The sequence below is a fragment of the Lissotriton helveticus genome, chromosome 2_1 (genome assembly GCF_964261635.1).
Source record: "Lissotriton helveticus chromosome 2_1, aLisHel1.1, whole genome shotgun sequence".
Classification (NCBI taxonomy): Eukaryota; Metazoa; Chordata; class Amphibia; order Caudata; family Salamandridae; genus Lissotriton; species Lissotriton helveticus.
This window is the reverse complement of record NC_136059.1, coordinates 1226164869-1226186680: the sequence shown is the minus strand read 5'-3', so window position 1 is coordinate 1226186680 and position 21812 is coordinate 1226164869. Positions and strand designations below refer to the sequence as shown.

At 44.9% G+C, this 21812-nt stretch overlaps 1 protein-coding gene across 3 annotated transcripts in view; it reads right to left on the bottom strand.

The window, feature by feature from the left end:
- Nucleotides 1-21812, bottom strand: part of HERC3 (HECT and RLD domain containing E3 ubiquitin protein ligase 3) — a 604132-nt gene that overhangs the window by 370266 nt on the left and 212054 nt on the right. For all 3 annotated transcript variants that reach the window (XM_078676105.1, XM_078676106.1, XM_078676108.1), the window contains exons 9-10: nt 10556-10716; nt 4231-4307 (exon numbers count right to left, since the gene is read on the bottom strand). In XM_078676105.1, coding sequence (XP_078532231.1) covers nt 4231-4307; nt 10556-10716 — 238 coding nt within the window. The remainder of the gene's footprint in view (nt 1-4230; nt 4308-10555; nt 10717-21812) is intronic.

Below are 21812 nucleotides of genomic sequence, written 5' to 3'. Positions count from 1 at the left end.
GTGTGGGGAAGCAAAACTGAGGGTGCAGGTATGGGGAAGCAAAAATGATGGCGCAGTGGGGGAAATGGGCACGGAGGGTATAGGGAGCAAACGATAGAGCAAAGTGGCGGGCAGGGGAGAAAAGCAGATGAGCAAGAGCAACATTAAGCTGGGGGTGAAAGCACACCTGTTGCAGGTAATCTGAGCCTAGAAGCAAAGCACAGCGAGCTGCCACTTTGGAACTGTAGAACTGCTCAGTAAAGCGCTCCAATACCTTCCGGTAGGGGTGCGGTTGCGGGAGAGTATGTCCAAAGAGACATTTGTGCCAAAGAGTTGCTTTCTGTTTTTTTAATCCACTTCACAGTGGAACAAATTGGGAAAAGAGGGTAAGAGCCCTTTGTTGAAGTCATGGTTTTTAGCAAGTGAGTGAAGGAGCAAACCTAAAGCATATTCATGTTTAACAGATGCTCGTTCAGAAAATAAAACACGTCAGATCTAGCAAACTTTACATCAGGCACCTTTGACCTCCCTAAAGGCATCACTGAGTTGCTCCCTCTCCCACGGCCTCTGAAAAGCTCCACGTTTGCTGCAAGTTAAATAAACAGGCCGGTGGTCACAACTGCGTATGAGAGACCCTCCTGCAGTAAGAGATACTCATTAAAACTAGTGCCTACATACTAAAGACGTACCTTGTAACAACCGAAGGGCCAGTCCTCATGAGAGGTTACAAATGAAGACAAGGCAGTACTAAGGAGGGAACAAAGAGCCTAATAAAGAATTAGAAGCCAGTATTTAGAAGGACAATCACACAAGCCAATGACAAATATGGGCAGAGAGTGGGCGGGTCTTCAAGTACATACTCCAATACTCACGCATGCGCATGCGCTGCCCAGGCTCGACCTAAAAAGGGGGGGGGGCAATAGAAAAGTAACACCGACGGAGGGGAGGAATCCATATAGACCGAAAAAAGCACCTCTACTTAGTCGACCAGGAGCACAGAAGCACACGACCAAACCAGACAGTGGAAAGAAAACAATCTAGAAATGGAGGGGATGACCATGCGCATTACCAGCAAGAGGAAGAGGCACTCTACCTCGTGACCCAAAAGACTTTTCCAAGAAAAACAATTGCCACACATCCAGGCCCAACACTAGATGGCACGTGTTATGCGTAGCATGTGTATCTACAGCGACACATGCCTTCAAAATAACATCTTACTCCACAGATCTGCAGAAAGTAACCTCGCGAAAAACTCGAGTTGGCTGTGCCTTATGTAAAATATGTGATTTGAAGGAGAAACTTAGATGGTTTACCAATAAACACTTCATTTCAAGAAAAGACACATTTGAAAGAAATGTATAAAGAACATGAAATAAAAAGATTAAACCATAAACACTGTTGAACCCTAACCCGAAGGCCCGTTATCCTTTTTACTTCACCTAAACTATTAGACTCACATAGTGTTGTGTTTATATGTGTATATGTATGTATGTTTGTTCTATAGCACTAACCTAGCCAAAAGACAGCTGAGCGCAGTACATGGTCAATGAGGTCACCCTCTCAAATAAATGATCATGCCACTATATTTTTTTAGTAAATCATAAATACAAACATATGATGAATACATACATTAATTCTGAAACAGAATATTTGATGCCTGCTCTAGTTTTTATGTATGACTTTTATTGTGTTCATTTTAAATGGTAGCCAAAAAATTACGCGATTGGGACAACTACCTGAGATAATAAATAAATGATATGGTATGACTGTGTGCTTGTGACTGGAAATTAGGAAAATGCATTGATCAAATGTTCCTAAAAAAGTAATAACTATTCAATCATTAGAAATACATTTTTTATGCTACAGTCTGAAGAAGTGAGTAATCTGGAAAAACATGTGTTGCCTGTGCCTCATGTAAAATATAAGTCATTTGAAAGAGAAACTTCAACTGTTTACCTGTAAAACTTTAATTTCAAGTAAAGATCAGATTTGAAACAAATTGAAAAGAATTATAAAAAATACAGATTTACCATAAACCATGGTAAACCTGTAATTTGGAGGTCACAGCATCCTTTTTAAGCCTGGTTTCAGTCATTTGCTGCACCATTCTGTTTTTTTATGCTGCTGGCTCTCGGTACCCTCCATTTTAAATCTCTGAAGGGTACAATTTAACTAGAGTATGAAAATTATCTTCTAAAATTCAGATTATGCTGTAATGTGCCTGGATTATGCAGCAAAGAGGCAGTGTGTTGCTCTTTCTAAAGAATTGAAACTAAGCTTGTACCCCCTACAGTTATCCAGTAAAGGACTTCGCACAAAGCTGCTCCTCTGGACATACATTTTGGGACCCAAGCTTCGTCTATTCTTGGAGCTGGAAGCCTAGAAAATAAACAAAAACCTAATTCATTCTAGGAAGCATGGGAACATCTCTAAGAGTGGTGGCAGATATGAAGAACGATGCCCTGGCTCCACAGTGTCTAGATTTTCCTGAACCAAAGAAACACAGTCCTCTCTAAAGAATAGTTTGGATGGACATGTGGGTGCCCAATCGCAATCTTCCTTGGGACTTCATTACACCTTCAACATAGTGGGAAGCCCACATGTCAACAAAACTATGCAGTTAGAACTGGTACTGAGTTCTCCTATTTAAAAACGTTGTATGTAGGTAAAGTCTACTTTTAAAATGTCAACATTAAATTTGAGTATAAACGGTCGAGCTTTTTTTGTTGTGTCCTTCATGATTATCCATGATTATTCCAAAAATGAGGAATTTTAAAAGTAGTTTTTATTACATGCATTCTTTAATTTATCTAACTATAACCTAATAATACCTTTGTACTCCTTAACACATCCCATCACTGAACTCTTAAAACCTCAACTACCTATTCATGCACACTCTTTGCTGAAGCCTATAAAACCAGGGCTAACTCTTAAGGCTACCCTGCCCTGAACCTTAAAAAAACCCTAACTAACTTGTCACACTACTATTCGCTAAACTTCTTCCAGCCCCTTAGTATTCCTCAATGTTACCTTTCTTTTACGCCATTTATCCCTGAACCCTGACCCTACCAAACTACCCCTTAATGCTACCCTTTCCTGGACACTAAAAACCTTACTATCCTTTAAAAGGTAACCTTCCCTGAAAGTTAATACCCCTTGCTACCCGTTATTACTACTCTTCCCTGAACTCTAAAAAAACACTAACTACGCTTTAACGATAACTTTACCTGAACCCTAAAAAATCCCTTAACATTCCCTTTACACTACCCTTCCCTGAACCTTACATGCCCCTAAATACACTTTACCGCTATAGATTCCTGAACTCTACCAGGTCATTACTACTCTTTCATGAAACCTAAAACCCCTTCTTGCCTCTTAAATTTTCCTTTCCTCGAACCTTAAAAACTCCTTACTTGTTCCCCTTCCTCTTCTCCATCTCACTGTAAATGCTCCTCTCTACTTTAAAATGGAGGACCCACCTTCTCCCTGCACTCAGTACACTTATCTTTGCCCTTTGTAGAGCAACATAGTTTGCTTTTTTTCATCCAACTTTTCAGTACACAACTTTTTTGACAACTTTTTTCAGTCTACATTTTCTTCATAATATATTTACTGCAAACCACTAAAAAAAATGCATGGCGTGAGTGTGAGGGTACTACAGGTAGACATCCTTTAAAGACACTATGACTGTGCCTGGAGAATAGAAAAGGCTGATTCGTATCCTCTCCACTGTGGGTAGGGAGAGTTTTACTTCAACTATTAGTGAGATCTGGAGAAGGTGTCGTACAAGTCTGTGAGGACTGGGGCTGAACGTACCAGTAAGTAAAGGTTGCACATGGAAGTTTTAGTCCTCTTTCTTGTCTACTCTTTCGTCTAAGTGGCATCGGCCCATTCTCTTGATATAGATTACAGACTGGTGCTCAGGAAGCAAATTACTGTAGGATGAGGAGCCTGGGCATGTTGGGTCCATGCCTATGCCCTGGCTTCTTTTTTCACATAGTTAAGCATGGAATTTTATTTGCATACTGCAGTCTGTGGGCCAGGCGGCCTGGCATGCCACAAATCTAAGGAAGTGACAAGAGTCACTGTAATGAGTTACCTTTGCTATTCTCAATTGTGTGCTTGATTAATAAAAAATAAAAACAGCTTCCAGGACACCACAAAAAAAAACTATCTTAAGTATCATCTGTTAGACAGGAGTGTGCAGTTAGACACATTTTCAAGACATGCAAGCAAAAAACTATTTCCTACCCCGTATCTGGAGCAAAGTACAAAACACTGGTCTCCCCCAGAGAAGATTCGTTTGACGATGTGATATGCACAGGAATCTGTTGAGAAAAAATGGAAGATCTTTAGCATCTACTTAGAAACAAGTGTTAGAGGTAGGAGTTTTAAGGACAATGGAATATATTTGCAGGAGATTATATGTAATATGGGCAAGGTGCATGCATTTAGGGTGCCTGACTACATACAGCCTATTGACATAGCCTCTGGCCAAAGGGGGAGTGAATATCAAAGATCTCATTGGAAAGTGCTTCAACGTCTCGTCAGGGGCTGAAAACACTATATAAATGTAAAGTACAATACAATACAAATGACTAGCATCCTGGGAGACTGAGGAATGAACCTTTGGGAGGTGCAGGAAAACAACACAATACAATTATTGACCATAGAAAACATGAAAACAAACAGGCATCGCTCAAAAGACACAGCTTTTTTCCTGTTCAATCATTAATAGGAAACTGCGAAGCTCTCGGATATCCCACCCAGTTAGATTTAGGGCATCATTTTACAACAAGTATTGGCGAAGCCAATAAGACTTGCTTGATTGTGCAAATGCTGGAAAGACTCCTTTTTACATCTGGGTGCAAAGCACTCCACCTAACAATCGACAAGACCCAAGAGTATTGTGCATGCATAAAACAGTTGCTTTTATTGCCATTTTTGAATACATAGTGCCCCGGGCTTCATTTTCCATGGGCTTAAACACCATACATGGAAACTAGGGAAGGAATGATGAAACGCAGTGCCGCTATCCGCTTCAAATATTTCAGTACCTTTTTAGTATGCCAAACAAAATTATGTTGCCCAATCCACTGCTGCAGAAAAGATATTGTTTTGAGTAATGTGATACAAAGAAAGTAGGCAACATTTAAGCGCATGTGTACAGAGAATTCCCAGAATATGTACAAAGCAACGGTGAAACATCGCCTCCAATGTTGCGGAGAGGATATTTTTAGGTAGCCAAGTTACCGAGAGGATATTTTGAGCTCTTTTTTCATTAAGAAAAGCATTTAAAAGCTTACACTGAAAAACACTTCTGGCATCAATTTCCCATTTCTGTAGTATTAATTGAATAGTTTTCATCTATGCCATTGGAATCGGGAATGACTTACAGTAGGGTGGTGAGGATGAGGAAGCAGGATGGTACAAGCGCTCCGCAAAGGGGAGTATGAGCAAGCCTCTTCTGGAATGTTAAAACTCTTGTGTGGGATAATCAGGGAATCATTCCTACCTTTACACTCCTCGTGGTAAAGAAAGAGAAAATGTTACTTAAACAGTAAGCATCGGTTTGTGGCAAATAGTGCAGTAGATATACATGCTTAGCAGAAGTGCGCCATCTAATGTTGGGTTTGTAAGTGTGCAAGTTGTTTTTCTTAGAAGTCTTTTAAGTCACGAGGTATGGCGACTCCTCCTCTTGCTTGCAATTCACATGGTCCTCTACGCCATTGTTCGCTTGTTTTCCACAGAGCGGGTGAGGATAGAGTGTGAGTATGATGTATCCTAGTAACATGACCATGCAAGATCATGTAATGTATATATATATTTGTAATTGCAATCCACACAGGTGTCCGGGGAGGAGGGTGGGTGCATATGAATCTACAGCAGTACATGCCACACACAGATGCTTACTAGGTAAGTAACATATTGGTTGTATATTCACATGCTTAGCATAGATTGTAAAGCAGTTTTCCCCCATATATAGTGGCAAACCTGTGTAGGTTGCAGTTGTTTGAAATAAACTTCTTAGAACCGCTTGACCCACAGTGGCTTGTTGTTGGGCCATGAAATCTACACAGTAATGTTTTGTAAATGTATGCGGAGTGGTCCAGGTAGCTGCCTCACATATGTGAGTCATGGGTGTATACCCTAAAAAAAGCCACAGAAGCACCCTTTTTGCGAGTGTAGTGAACTTTTGGCAGGACAGGTATATTTTGTTTGGCTTTCACATAACAAATTTGGATACATTTTATAAAATCAACCTGAAACACCTGATTTTGGAATGGTTATTCCTTTGTGTGGTTTAGTAAATGCAACACAGAGTTGTTGTGCTTTCCTAAATGATTGTGCTCTGTCAATATAGTACATAAGAGCTCTTTTTACATCAGTGTGTGTAAAGCTCTTTCTGCGACTGCGTCAGGTTGGGGAAGAGAACACTGGTCACTCAATAGACTGATTTAAGTAGAACTGGGAAACTGTGGAAAATTCCCTATTTGCCTAGATATTTGTAACACCCCCATAGTTGTTTCATTGGCCTTCTTAATTTTCTTTAGTAAGGTGTTTACTTGAGAGCCAAAGAGATTTTTCCCATCAAAAGAACGTGTGAGGATATTCTGTTGCACTTCTGGCTTGAAGCCTGAAAGCTTATGCCAGGCATGTCTTCTTATGAGGACACTGGTGTTAATACTTCTTGCGGCTGTATCCGCTGCATCTAGTGCACAGTGGATCAAGGTGTTAGCTATTAGTTTGGCCTCTGAAGCAATCTCAAATGTCAATTTCTTGTATTGTTCTGGGAGATGTTGGAGGAGCCCCTCAATTTCATCCCAGTGTGCCCTGTCATAACGAGAAAGGAGACCAAAGGAGTTGGCTATCCTCCAATGGCAGGCTGATTGTGCTGCCACTCTCTTCCCTGCAGCTTCTTTTTTCCTAGCTTCTTTGTCTGATGGGGTGCCTCACCAGATGTTTGGGAGTTCGCCCTATTTATTGCTGTTGCAACCACTACAGAGTATGGTGGTAGTTGACCCTTTATGTATATTGGGTCGGTAGGGGACGGCTTATATTTTTTACCCAGTCGTTGTGTAATGACCTGTGCTTTTACTTAGTCCTTAAATGTATGCTACGGCATACAACAGATATTTTTAAGCATCAGCAGGTACTGTGCAGAGCGGTGAGTCGATGAAAGTGTCTTGAATAGGAAATCATCCTCCAGTGGTTCGGAGTAGAGCTGGACCTTATGATAATTAGCTGCCCTACCTATGATGTCATGGTATGTGGCAGTATCATCTAGAGGGAAAGATTTTGCTGGATATAGATCTGGATCCGTGTCTGCAGATGGGTCTGAGTCATAACTGTCCAACATACCATCTTGAGGCGGAGGAGAATACTGATCCCCATCATCCCTATGGCCCCAAATGAATGAATAGAACCCTCTAGGAAGTAGTGTGTACCGGTTCCACAGTTTCAGAGCTGGCCTTCTGTTTGGCTAGAGTATACGACTTTGGTTCTGAATTGGCTTTCGGCGCTGATGGTTTCGATGCCTAGTGTCTCTGATCCGATGTACTTTGTTTCGGTTACAAGGCGAACCGGGTTTTATTTCCTAGGGCTCTCGATTCAGAGTCTTGACTAGAAGCCGAGGACTGGTGGGCATGGGCCTTGTGCTGTTGTTGCGGAGCTGAGCCAGGGCTAGGCGTTTCTGGTACAGCGGATTGTTGCCATCCATGGCCCGAAGGCAGTGGCGCCCAGTGTGAGGTCTTTGGTTGGTCCAAACCAGACGTCTGACCCTTTGGGATGATTTGTTGGATCTGTGGTCTAGATGAATGTGGCACAGTACTCACGGTTTGTCCTGGATTTCGAGCTTCAACCCAAAACTGTTACCATTCTAGAAGGAGCTCTTGTACACTGCCAAAGCCTGAGCTTGTGCCTCGTGGTGGTACTTGGAGTTAAAAATGTCCGAAGTGTCGTCTACAGTACATCTGCACATTTCGAGGCATCTTGCGTGCCGATTGTGTAGCATCTTCTTTGAGCGCAAGGACTTACACGCCTCGCCGATGGATTTTTAATGATACAGAGAAAGGCACAAGTAACACACTAGGTGTTGGTCAGTGTGTGGGAACTTGGCTTGGCATCGTGGGCAAAAACAAAAAAGTGCCCATTCCATCACTAGATGGGCATGGCAAGAATAGAACTTGGAGAAAAAGGATCTGTCCTACAGGGTGAAGGCCCTCCAGGGCTTGGTTGGCTCGAGCGCGTGACCAATGTAAGCTATGAGTACCCACCATCGATGACAATACAGACGGTACATGCCTAAATGCTAGTTTTTTGACGATGTCGAGACACAGCACAGGAGTTCACAACCGAACCAGACGGTGGAAAAAACTATGGCGTCAAGGACCACGTGCATTGAAAGCAGAAAGAGGAGTTACCATACCTTGTGACTTGAAAGACTTATTCAAAGAAAAACAAATTGCACACTTCTGAGCCTAACACTAGATGGCGGACGTATTTTATTTTATGTAATTTTTTTACAAAGTTTTATATAGCGCAAACTTGATCCGAAGGTATCGGGTATCAGAGCGCTTTACACAAGCACCAGTTGCATTACTTGAAGACACATTCATTTTTGTTAGGTATGGAGAGATTAAGTGATTTGCCCAGAATCACAGGATGTTGCGCGTCCCTGCCGAGACTAGAACCTGGTTCTTCAGCTCCGAGGTTGACCGCCCTAGCCGTTAGGCCAACTCCTCTCCCCAATGCTAAGCATGTATATCCACAGCCACAAAGGCCTCCAACACATATTTTCTTTACTCCTCTTGAGCAGACAGTATGATACCCTTCTTTCTTCTGAGGTATTGTGTTTTTCCACCTCCGGTTAGTCAAGAGGAATAGTTTTCATTCTGCAAAGAACCCTAGCGGGCCTAATGCTATGAGGTCAAGAGCTACATCTTTGTATAGGCCTTCTGTGATAGAGACTCTTTCCTACCTTGACATCTGCTCTGGCTAGGTGAGATTTCTGGGAGTTTTTCCACTTAGTACACACTTCCTTTCCTTCTAGGTTGGGGAGTCATCAAAAGTGGTTGACCATCTCCATGATGTGTTGGGAGAGCTCTTGGTTGGCCACTAGTTTTTGCTGACCACTGGATTACATTTTAGGTTGGCCATGATTGAAATTCTTAATTTCCACTCTAATGCAAGCCTCTGTCCAGCTTAATCTTTCCAGAACATGTTTGGAATTCCGTTCCCGTACGGAACATTGTAAAAGAATGCATCCAAAGCTCCTTTTTCTGCTGAGGTTGTAGGAGGTTATGTTGACTAAGTGCGGAACTACTAAATAGAAAGTCTTTTGTGTACACAACACTCCCCCAATTCAGTTTTGTCCCATACATGTAAACGTGGATCTATTCAGGGCTCTTTACAGGCAGCATGCCCCTATCTTAGCTCACCAGATGCTTTGGAGGAGAATGCCAGGAACAATGGAAGAAAAATCTACCATAATTACTTTTCAAAATTATTGCAAGCCAATGCAGAGACTCATCTGGTAGCTCTCATATTAAGATCGTCAATATGCATTATAGGCAATGGGTAGTTGTTTCCAGAAGATGCTTAGCGCATCTTAATACAAGATATGTGCCAGTCTACTAGTGTTGGTCCCTTTCAACTTGGTGTCTCCATAGAAATGCAGGAGACAATGACTAATTGCCCAGTTCTGGAACAGGCTGATAGCAGAGAGGCATGGCTGCGCACTACAGCTCTATCACACTCTATTTTCCCTTTCGATGGCAAAGTCTTCTTTGACCCTTCTAGCAATAGGATCTTGAGCAACCTCAGCAAAATTGCAACTACAGAAGAAATGTGAATATCTCTTAATCTGGAGATAGCCAATTTGTTCCAACCCATTGGATCATACTTCAACGGATGCATTGTGTTTTATCATGGAAGTATTAAACAGGCGCCGGCTGTTGAAGTGCCGAAGTCCCCACCTTCGTCTGTCAGATAATATAACAGCATAGTACATTACTCCTCTCACTCAAAGGAAAGATGGAAGCCAAATCAGTGAAAACTCTTATGTTGGTTTTCCAGCTGAGCCTCTGGTAGGTTTAATTTGCTACTGTAGGTTGCCAAATATAGTACTACAACCCAAAGAAATTCCATAGAGCTGATTCCACTTCACCCACTGCTCTTGAGCATCTTTAAACTCAATGTCTTTTCGATATATGTGCTGATCTGAGAAATCATTGTCCTGAGACCCATGTAAATGTGGTAATCTGTCTTTGGTTCTAGAACATTTGGCCACAGGATTACATTTTTCATGGGGTGGGATGTCTAAAACCATTTTAACAACAATGGTGAAAATGTTTTGTTTTAATGGCTACTACTAGTGTTTTTGGTCTTTCTGAGCAATGTTGCAGTTCTTGCCTTAAGAAATTTTAATTTTGTTTCACACCGCTCCAATTCAGCAATTCCCAATATACAGAGAACTTTCCAACCTTAGCCAGATTTCAAATGGAACATGCTAAGAGTAATACTGAAAGTCAAGTGACTGTGTTCAATTTAGGAAAATAAATATTGAGAAACGTACCAGCTCTGTCTTGGATCTGGCCAGTATTTGCAGCCCAGTGCCCCTTCACCAAAGATGGACACTTGACATTAGACAGCTGTCCGTTCCCCAACTGGCCTCTGGTTCCACACCCAAATGCATAGATCAATCCTGAAGAAGGCACAAAGGCGAGAGTGTGCTGTCTGCAAGACACAGTACAAAATGTTTTAAGCAGACTAATATGCAATATTTAACACACTTACGGGAATGAAGGCAGGCATTAACAACCAAATAAAAAGAAACTAATTTGTCGAAGTATTTGCACATAAAGTAAGTAGAGCTAAGGAAACAGAAAATGAAACCTATAAATGCTTCCACCAAAATGCAAACTAAAAACAAACTATAAGAGGAAAATATGAAAATCAGTGATCATTTTAGGCAAAATCGAAAAAAACAACCATTATATGTTGGAATGTATTTACTTTTCTTTGTGGCTGGCACAGCACCTGTTATTATACCAGAATGTTCATGCATACGCAAAATGCAAGTGAATTATCTACATTTTCAGCTAAGGAAAGAAATTTTACACTATTTGCAAGCCTCTTTAGTTTTCAAAACATGAATGTCCAGTTGAAAAGACCATGCATGTCATATTGTTCAGCATCATAGGCTTTCCATCAAATGACATTCAAAAAAACGAACTTTGCCCGCCAACATTTCAAATCATCAAATTAGTCCAGAGTACCTAGATCCAAACTTAACATGGGTTATGTAATAAACAGTATGTCTGTGAAATTATGTTAATTATGCAACGGTAACATTAGATGTAAAAACTGAAAAGAAAATATAGGCATAGGTCTTCAAGGACAGATTTCCAGAGAAACCACAAATTTAAAAACTTCAACAGAACACAAGCTTGCAAGGCACATACAGGACACAGAGGTTCTTTGTGTTTTACACAACTAACATTTTGCCCAGTAGCAAGGCAGAGTGGTGAGGCACTGAGCCCAGAATAAGCACAACAGGAGAAGCATTGTACATCTCGTCCCACTAATACCATAAAAAAGAAGGGCACGGCACAGATGCGCTGCAATACAGTGCTACTCCTAGGCCCTACACCCACAAACTAGATGGAGGTTGAAGGCGTTATTGTACAGGAATATAAACCTGAAGCTCTAAATTCTGTGAGGGGTCAAAGTAGCAGAGGCGTGTCGGAAAACGGCTACTGGCTTGACAGCACACGGTGTAAAATTAATCTTTGGCATGACATGCAATTTTAGGCTATGTTGCTGGCATTTGCAAAGCACTAATAACGATTCATAACATATTGAAACACATTCTCACTGGGCACATTATATATAGAAGTAAAAATCCTAATAATCAGCTCTGTGTGAGGTCTGTTGGCTTTTGGCTTTTCAGCTATGGTAAAGTGTGGTCTACCTAAACATGAGAGTTGAGGTGGGCAATTGTTGTGCAGTATTGAACGCATGAGGGTGTCACGGCTAGTATGTAGCAATTATCAGAGTGGTTCTAAGGTGGAGGTTACTGTGGTGTGACAGAGCTGTTAATTTGTCCACGTTTACCCAATAGCATGGCTATTTTACCAGGTCACTCCTCAAACCTGCCAACCGGTGGTAAGATCACAAGTTATCATCTGTTTAGGGGGATCAGCGTGGGGTGCAGGGAACTGGCTGTGATGGTAGTGTCCTCTACGTGGTATTGCTGCCAGGCAGCGAGCCATTGAAGGGTTTTCAGAGTACAACTGAGAAATCAGATTCAATGATGTATATCTAAAACCACCCTGTGAAGGTCTGTAAGGCCATGAGATTGTGTCAGGTAAGGCCAAAAGAAGCAAGACACAGGCTAAAGAAGGTCTCCATCCAATATATGGAAAGATCACTTGGTATACATTTGAGAAATAAGGGGCACTGCACCATCTCAAGATACACTGTGCCAGTTCTCCAGGCACAGTACTCAGCCTCGACCTCTACCCATATAACATAGTACCAATACAAACAAGCAAAAAGACCTCCACAGCACCAATTAATTCAGTCTCAGATCCTCTAAGCACCCATCCCATCACACAAGGAATGGATGTGTCAACAGGACATAGAAGTACAAGGATGAAATGTAAGTGTTGTTGGTGAAGTGGTAGTTCCTATGAAAGTTTTGTGTATATGGCACCTCAGTGAAGCCAGTAACAGAGCAAATGTTGAACCTAGATAATTTTTCATGCAAGTGACTGTTCAAACTATCGAACTGAATTCCCAACTAGCAGTGTGACCGGAGTCACTGCAGCTAGCAGCACTGCACTGGGTCCTCTTGATCACTGTACCAATACCCTGGCAAGTGTAGACGTGCAGAAAACTATATTTGAGGTACTTACCATAGGGGAACTTTTTTTGTGGCTACAGCTTAGAAAGACCCAATGCAATCCTGAATGCAGCAATTTCAACATACCTATGAGAGAGCCATTGAAGCCAGCGTACATTTAAGGAGCCGAGCACCCCTCCTCCAGTCTATATATGGACCTGATCGGTGAAGCAAGCCTGTCGTCATCTTTGCATCCAAATCCTCATCCAGTGCTGTGATCTGGTGCAATGTACCAATGTCGGCTTCCATTATAATCAAAAAGTGGTTCAACAGGGGTGCAGAGTAGGACAAAAAGAGCCTGACAAAGGCAGGATACAGACAGATAATGCTGACTCGATTGGGAGTATGAAGCTGTGGGGTTGGTGGACTGTGCGAGTGAGAAAAATATGGACTAAATGCGGTTGATGGTGGCTTTGAGGACTGCTGGAAACTACTTGGATGGATTGGGTCTAAGGGAGGAGTCAAAGTAAGTACTGGGCTTCATTGGCAGAGGAACATTAGGGTGAGGTTGAAGGTGGAAGAACCAGGCAAGTAATAGCAAAAGGGACAGACCCGCATCACATGGTTGTTGCAGCTTTTACCACGAGGAACTGACTCGACAGATGTGAGAATGAGTCTAATTCACAATTAAGCCAGTTGGTCATTACTAGTAAAAACAGATTGTGGGGTACTTTCAAAGACCTAAAGAGTAGAAAGTGACAGTGGGGAAAGACTCCCAACAAATGATGTTAACTGCGCTGACCTGGGAAGTAGGATAAGTGAGAATGGCAGACAAGGGACAGGGTTGCAGGAGATAGTACTTGCTGTAAAAATACTACAAAAGCGAGATGAGACGTGGCTGACCTGAACAGTAGACAATATGGAGGTGAAAAACAGAAGTGTGTAGGAAGCGATGGTAACATGAAAAACAAGTATAGACCCTGGCAGTGTGAGAGGTGACTGGCCTTTATGCTGGAAATACCTTTGGCCTATGTAATTAGTGATGTTTGATATTTGAAAATTCCTAATAGGCAGAGAACAAAATAAACAAGCATTTGCAATGCAATAGGTCTCGCATTTGCGAGACTTTGAGCTACTGGCATTGTAGATGACAAACCTGTTATCTATGTGTTGGTTTTGAAAACATAAATAAAAGGCATTTACAATGCCAATAGTTTAAAATTTCGCAAATACGAGACCTACTGCATTGCAAATGCTTGTATTATTTACCATACCAGTCTCTGTTTCCTTTAGTTAGACAGTCCCTGCCTGGCTTCGGTACTTTGGTTTGGCCAATGTCTAGTATGCAAAATTGTGTTGGGGAGTCTAGGCACATTCTTTTGTGTGTTGTCCCACTATACCCATCCTGGATCACCCCGCCCGCCTCTCTCGTCCAACACTGTCTGGGGGCTGCTGTAAACAGACCAGGCTCCTCTCTGTCGGTACACAACAAAGAAAATCGAGTTCTCACCTATATTCAATCATTACACGGGGCCCTGTTAAATCACGGCCCCTTCTTCCTGGCCTCCCTCAGTCTTTGGCGTTTTATTACCAACTTCCTGTGGGGTGTAGACAGAAAAAGCCCCCAGCATTGCATGCCATCTGCCAGACCTCCAGGCACCAGCCGCCACGCCACATGAGTCCACGTGACTGTTCCAGCCTGCGGCGCGGGAAAAGGATGCGGGGTCTCGGGGAGGGAGCCGAGAAGCCTCGGAGGACTGCTAGGTGCAGAGGTGTGCCCGGCAGGGCTGAGAGGCGCTACTGACCCCGAGGCCTGGAGCCCATCGTCGAAAGCGCCATGACGTAGAGGCAGGCGCGAGACCCTTTGGTTGGTAACTATTTTTTATACTTCTGGCCGTGCTTGTTTGTAATAGTATTCTGTCGTCCTTGCATGCTGCCTGTAGTCTGTCGTGGTCGAGCGTGGATTGACAGCAAGCGGGTGTGTGGCGTGGTGAGGAATAACCGGCGAACAATAGATAGGACGGGCTGTGGCCTGGTGGCTGAAGTGCTGCTTCTTGGTTTGCTGCTTCAAATTTGGGTTCTGCTCCGAGATTAGGTATTTGAAACGGAACACACTGTGTTATCGCACGTTCCTGCAACTTTTGAAAAGATGGCTAAGTGGGCCAGGCATGGTTGATCTACGAAATAAAATACTTTGGACGTCAGAGACAGAAAATTTAATTATCTGCTCGCTTCACAGGCAGCGAAGGTCACTGGGTTTGATGAAAAAGGGTTCAGGCAGATCAGGTCGTTTACCCCTTTTCTAGGTTTGCCCGGCGTTAGCCGCTTCTCACCCAACTCACGATTACCCAAATAAAGAGGCAGGCGCTGGGGACTGGAAGGCAGGAAACAGGAGTTTATTTCCGACGGAACAGAACACGTCAAATCAGACAACAGGGTATCTTCTCGAGGTGCTCTGACAAGTTTCTCTACGGCTTCGTCTTATATACACAGGTTTATGATGTACAAACATTCCTTATTGCAATAAAGACACTTTGAAGTACAAAAAAGGGCATGATTGGGACCCCAGCTCCAGGCCCATTCCCATACTGATCGCTCTGATGTGGTTTTCCACTCGCGAATGTGACATGTGATTGTAATCTGCAGCCGGACATTCCAACGGGGCACGAGGGCAGGAGGGGGTGGTCAGATCTAAGGTTGGGCGGGCGATAAGATCATGTTTCGCTATGCGGGGCCGGAGGGGTACATCCACGAGACCTAGTTTTATGATGTGGGACTGGGTCGAGAGGCCAGGTGTAGCCGGGGGGGGGGGGGGGGGGGGGGGGGGGGGGGCACCAGAAGAGAGGATGGGTGTTCCTGGGAGGGATGCGGGGGTGTCGGTCAGATCGAGGGGTGTGAAGGCCTTGATTAATCACCGCTCCTCTGATGTGAGGCGAGGTCCTACTGTAGGAAGCAATAAACTGCATCTGTTGGGCTAGGTGATGGCCTGGGATCTGGCCGGGCAATCGGGCAGGGAGGAAGAGGTTACCAAAAGGACCCGTTCTATGGGTAGGATGAAAGAGCGAGGGGCAGGGGTTCAGCACGGAGACGAGGTCGTGTTTAGCGGTGCGTTTATGGCCCGAACAGGAGAGACCGGGGGCTGGCGGGGAGAGAGAGGGAGAGAGGGAGGGAGAGAGGGAGAGAGGGAGGGAGAGAGGGAGAGAGGGAGAGAGGGAGAGAGGGAGAGAGGGAGAGAGGGAGAGAGGGAGAGAGGGAGAGAGGGAGAGAGGGAGAGAGGGAGAGAGGGAGAGAGGGAGAGAGGGAGAGAGGGAGAGAGGGAGAGAGGGAGAGAGGGAGAGAGGGAGAGAGGGGGAGAGGGGGAGAGGGGGAGAGGGGGAGAGAGGGAGAGGGAGAGGGAGAGGGAGAGGGAGAGGGAGAGGGAGAGGGAGAGGGAGAGGGAGAGGGAGAGGGAGAGGGAGAGGGAGAGGGAGATATATATATATATATATATATATAATGGCTATCGGCAATGGGCAGGGAGGTCATGACACAAAGATGGCTACTATCTATGTTCGTGATGGAGTCTAAAAGGGAACAAGATGGCGGGGCCACTGTTTCGTGACTTTCTTTACCTTCACCAGTGGCGAGGGTGAACACAAATGAACGCCGCTTATGTACATATACATTTTGTCATTTTCCACAGTCGCCGCTTTTTACATAAGATAGATCATTTCCGTGTTTATCATACATATAGTCGTGAACGTTTGTCAATATTGGTAGACTTACATATAACCGTGTGTAGTTGATGCAACATACGAGGTGGAATACATATACATTTACATTCGTCGTACTTAAAAGTGACCGATGAAACATTTTACAGGCAAAAGTGGTTGAGGGAGGAACTTAGTCCAATACAAGCAATTTGTCAAGGGATGCAGAAAATTCCAAAAAAAGGGGGGGGTCTTTGCCACAGTGTCTTTTTAGTAGCGAGTCATCCCTGGTAGGTTCTGGTAGTTCGTTTTCTTCCGTTGGCGCTGTTGAGCACCGGCGGTGGAGCTATAGGTCCAGCTCGGGTCTTTCTTTACACGTCGCAGGGTGTGATCTGTCCTTTGCCGTTAGGCCACAGTCCTGTTTCCTAGCTAATCTCTCTTAAGGGTGCCTTATGCTGGGCACCTGCATTTCTGTCTTGGAGTCAAAATTCACGTGGAAAGGATAGAAGGGGTTTTGTCGGATAATCGGGGGAGGAGAGGGCGGAGTGGGACCGGATCTTTGAGACGGACCAATGGAGCAAAAGGGTGATGCGCAGGCAGGTCCATCAATCGGGCTCAAAGGGCGGGGACTTCTGGCACGCGTGGGTCAACAAGCAGAGGGCTTCAAGGCAGCCCTCCATTCCTTCGTTTTCTGCGTTTGAGAGTGGTGCATCGTCCCGCGTCCCGTTGCTCTGCGGCTCCATCTTAGGTCGAGGTCATACGCGCCTCACGATCTGTAGTCAGGCTGTGCGTCACGTCCAGCCCCTCTCCTCCGGTGACTGTGTATCCTTGAATGGGTACAAAACAGGTTTTAGCGAACTGGTAAGAGAAGGCATTTATACATTTCAATTCCGTCCCAGATCTAGGTAGCTGGGGGTATGTTTCATCGGTCACGGTCAGAAGTTATCACTGTGGAGTATGTATACGGGCATGTCTACTGAGTTTGAACTAAGTCTATTTGGCGTTCATTCATGTCGCATGTGGCTTTCTGCCCCTAGCCCTGGCAGTCTTTAATCATCATGAGAGAGGGGTAGAGGCTAAACACTCTTCTCTCGGGGAGCAACAGTTAAGCAGGGTCATCAGTTATACCTCGAGTTTACGGAGCTGGGGTCATGCGGGAGGAACGGGGACATTTTGGACATCCGTACTAGGGGTGCGGGGGTGGGGGGTGGGGCAATCTGGGCCTAGGAGATTGTGTTTCTAACGAACTGAGAGCAGAAGGCCACTGACGTATAGTCCTCCGGTAAAAAGGGCCAGATTAGGGGGACATCAGTCGTCTTACCTGTCCTTTCCTTTATAGCCAATTCGAGTTCTATCAATTTTACAGAAAAGGAGAGGTAGTAACATGGCAAATTACAATTGTTTTAGTTTCTGGCAATTTGTCGATCACCTTTGCGTTCGAAGAACCAATTAGGCTCGTGCCGGCGGGGCACAACATTACCACACAGAGGAAGAGGGAGCAGGGGTCGGTCGCATTTTAAATGAACTATTCGGTACACGTACAACATGGAGGGAAAGGACGAGAGAGAGAGAAACGTGTACAAAAATAGGCCATTTTGGTGCGCACAACACACAAAACAGTAGGGGTCATATTATATAGAAACACAGACTGAGGGACAACGCAAATCCAGATACTACGTACACATGAATTCAGCCGAGGGGGATGGGGGAACATACATTTACATACAGAACTCAAGACAAAACGTAAAACAGCACTTGGCCAAAGACATTTCCCCCTGCATGCTGCGCATCCTTAGTTTCCTAGTTAATTCGCCTGGCTGTCTTTAGTTGTTGATCTCTGTTGCAAATACTTATACTTTCGTCAATTGTTCGGGAACTATCCTGGTCGGGCTAGTACTTACGGTGGGATCTTTGAATCGTTTTTTTTTTTTGGCGAATGGGTATCCAGGCTGAGGCAACGGAGGGTGTTAGTGGGGAACAATGGGCAACTTCGAGTTTCATGGCGTAAGAATCTACTCGTAGGTGCACGTCATTCTTGGTTGCATTATTCGGGGGCCGGTTGGAGTCATATTTTTGTCATACTGCAATAACCCGCCAAATTTCTGTTTCAGGCCACCCCTCCAGTCGCTGGGTTCAGAGAGAGAGAGACGGTTGTTTCTAAGTGAGGGAGTGTTATATCTACGTTTGCTCGTCGTGTATAGGCACCAGGTTCATACCTCCCTTTTCCCCCATTCCATCGGTCGTTCGATCATCCCTCAAGCCGTACAAAAACATCTCTCTTATCAAACCAACGCGTGCAACGTATATCCAACTGAGTCATACACAACCGGTTATACACGCGAGCATTCATATCACCCAAAATCGTCATGTCCTCAGGGGCAGTCCCCATGGATAAAGTATCATTTGTCCTCGCGGAGCCATGGCGTGTTGCTTAGGTCTTTTCCATACTTTAGTCGACGTTCCGATGTGACCTGCAGAAAGAAGGGGAAAAAGAAGGGGTGGGGCAGCGTTTTAAGACACATTCGCGCGCATAAACCCAAAAGGCTTTTTACTTACTACGTACTTCGACCTATCTCCGCGGGATGCAGTCCCTTCCATCTCGGCGTTTTAAGCCCAGAGGGACTGGTGGTGTGGGAGGCATAATCATTTATGGACTGCACATTGCATAGATCGTCCGCGTGTGGTATTGCGGATCTTGTGTGGGGGGGGGGGGGTCGAGACAAAAGGGCAATCAGGGTAAAGTGGGTGAACTCGTGTTCTTCTTCGAGGAGTCGGGGTGGTCTACAGTGGTACCGGGTCTGGTTTAGGGGCATCTGAAACAATTTCCCTGAGATATGTGGCATACAAAGTAAAACAGAACACCGGGACCTTTATCGATTGCCTTAGGTTGCACAAAAGTAAAAAAAACACGCGCAACAAACTTGGATCATTCACATTTTCAATATTTCTGGGTACTTTGCTTTTTAACCTTTCAGTAATCGACTTGCTTTATTTCGCCTGCATTTTACGTAGATCGGAAACAAGGGCTATGTATTCGAACTTACCAATCCAAAAGCTACGACTATATTTGTTTGTCACAAAATCTTTATTTAAAAATGTTGACGTACAAATGCAGGCCTACAACCACGTGGGCCAGCCACGGAGCAGACTGGAACTGTACATGAGGGCATATTTATCTGCGGAAAACATAACTGAGTCGGTGGTTGTTTTATTTCATCAAGGTACGATAAGTGCAATAAAATCATATCGAAAATTCATTGTGGGTAAGTACCATCAGTGTCAAAAAGATTCGAACTTTCAATAATACTGTAATCAATGATGCGTCAGAACTTAATATCAAATTCATTGTTCGAATGTTCGAGCAATACTCATCCCCTCCCGCCATGTGCTTCAAAACTGCATACATATCTCACGATATCAAGTCTGAGCATCCGGAACACAACGGGGAATTGTGAGTTTCGTTTGTACCGGCGCCATTTTGGGTGGGGTCAGGCGGGTCCAAGTATAGTCAAACTGTCTCTACCAACTCGTGGTTGGACCAGAACTTCTTTTCGGCAGTCCAGAAGTTGCGTTAAGGGGCAACAGAAGGGACCGGTGACATGAACCATCAATCAAAGAAAAAGGGAGGGGCAACAATCTTTCCTACCGGGTCATACTGATGTTCCACCGGAACTGATCAAATTGGTAGTCTGCAGTATCTTGGGTCATTCAAAACTGAGGCTGGCGCCAGCATGAGGGCGCCGACGTCCCGTGGCTTCGTCTTGGTCGTTCTGCGGGCAATCATGGCATTCATTTCCCATCGGGGGGCAGTCGGGGCCCGCGGAGGTCAAGGGCCCTCCGCAACTCTCGTAGAATCTTCAAAGCTGAGGAGAACGTTTCTGAACGGAGGACTCGTTTTTCTAGCTGGCCAGCGACCAGGCCATCCTTGCACGCCAGGTTCGTTCCTGCAAGGTCGACCGCCATTTTTAGGAGTTCTGCAGCTACTGGCAGTCACTGGGTCAAATGAGCAGACGGACTCCGGCCTGTTCGGTGAGGCGTTGTAGCACCGCCACAGTGGACGAGACCCTGCTGGGTGTGTGGAGCGTCCCTATACTGCAAGAGTGGACGAACCCTTTGCCGGGTGCGTGGAGCGTTGGGGGTGCAGCTGAGGGGCCTCCACCTGGGGAGGCGGGAGAGGCTCGTCCGCGCCGCCTCTCCCTCCCAGTGCACCCCACGGCGTCTCGCTGACATTTGTTATGGCCGGACCAGGCGATGAAGAAGAGGGGGGGGGGTCGGAGGCATATGCAAGACATCCCCCCCCCCTCCGTGGCCTGCAAGGCGCCGGGAGAAAAAGGGAATAGGAGGACCAGTTCATTACGGGTCAGGCCCATGCCTTCGGTGGCCGGCCGTTCTTTGCCACGGCCCCAGGAACGGGTCCCTTGGTTCATCCCGGGGACAGGCCTTGGCGCGTGGTGTCGCCTCCGCACTATTCGCGCAATGGTTCTCCACCCCAGGCCGCCGCCGACGGCTTTTGTAGACTTTGACGCCCAAAAACCTACTAGAAAGTAGCCCAAGGTAGCTCAACATTGCTACTTTGGGGAAGGAGGGACAGGAACGGCGTCAAGCAGACGGCGAAATGCATTGTGGGTTTGTTGTTGCAGCCGTTTGCCGTGTAAATAGTTGTTTAATGTATTTCTGTTCAAATAAAAATGTTTTAACCTGTTACTTTGCTATTGCATTGTTTATTTCTAATATTTGCCTAGGGTTTGCCGTTAATTGGGCGGGGTGGTCTGTGGAGCCGAACTGTCTCGCAGTCATCATGGCGTTGAGTTCGGCTTTCCTCACTAGTTTCATATTTCCTGAGGGGTTGTTCCTAATGCTTCCATTTCAGTGAGGTTGAAAAGAGATCTCATCAGTGGCCTACTGATTTTACTCGATTCCTTTTGTTTTTCCTAACGATTCTTATGTTCTTTTATTTGCTAGCAAGATACAGCGGCTAATCCGCATTTTTTTTTATATATGTCCTTTTTATTAGGGGTGTCCTCCGGTGGAGCCAGATGGTCTACCTCTAATAAATGGTCCGGGCTGAGCCAACTACTGAGCAATGGGGGGGAGATAGGCATGACGGGTTACAACGGGGACAAAAGTCAGCACTACCTATCCTTCACTACTTTGCGGAGATTAAGTAGAATATTTCTATTCTACAGTATTCGCAAATAGGGAATACCCAAAGAGAGAACCAATTCCAAACAGTCAAGTTCGGACAAACAATCAATCAATCAAATGAGGAATACAATAGGCGCGACGGGTTACAACGG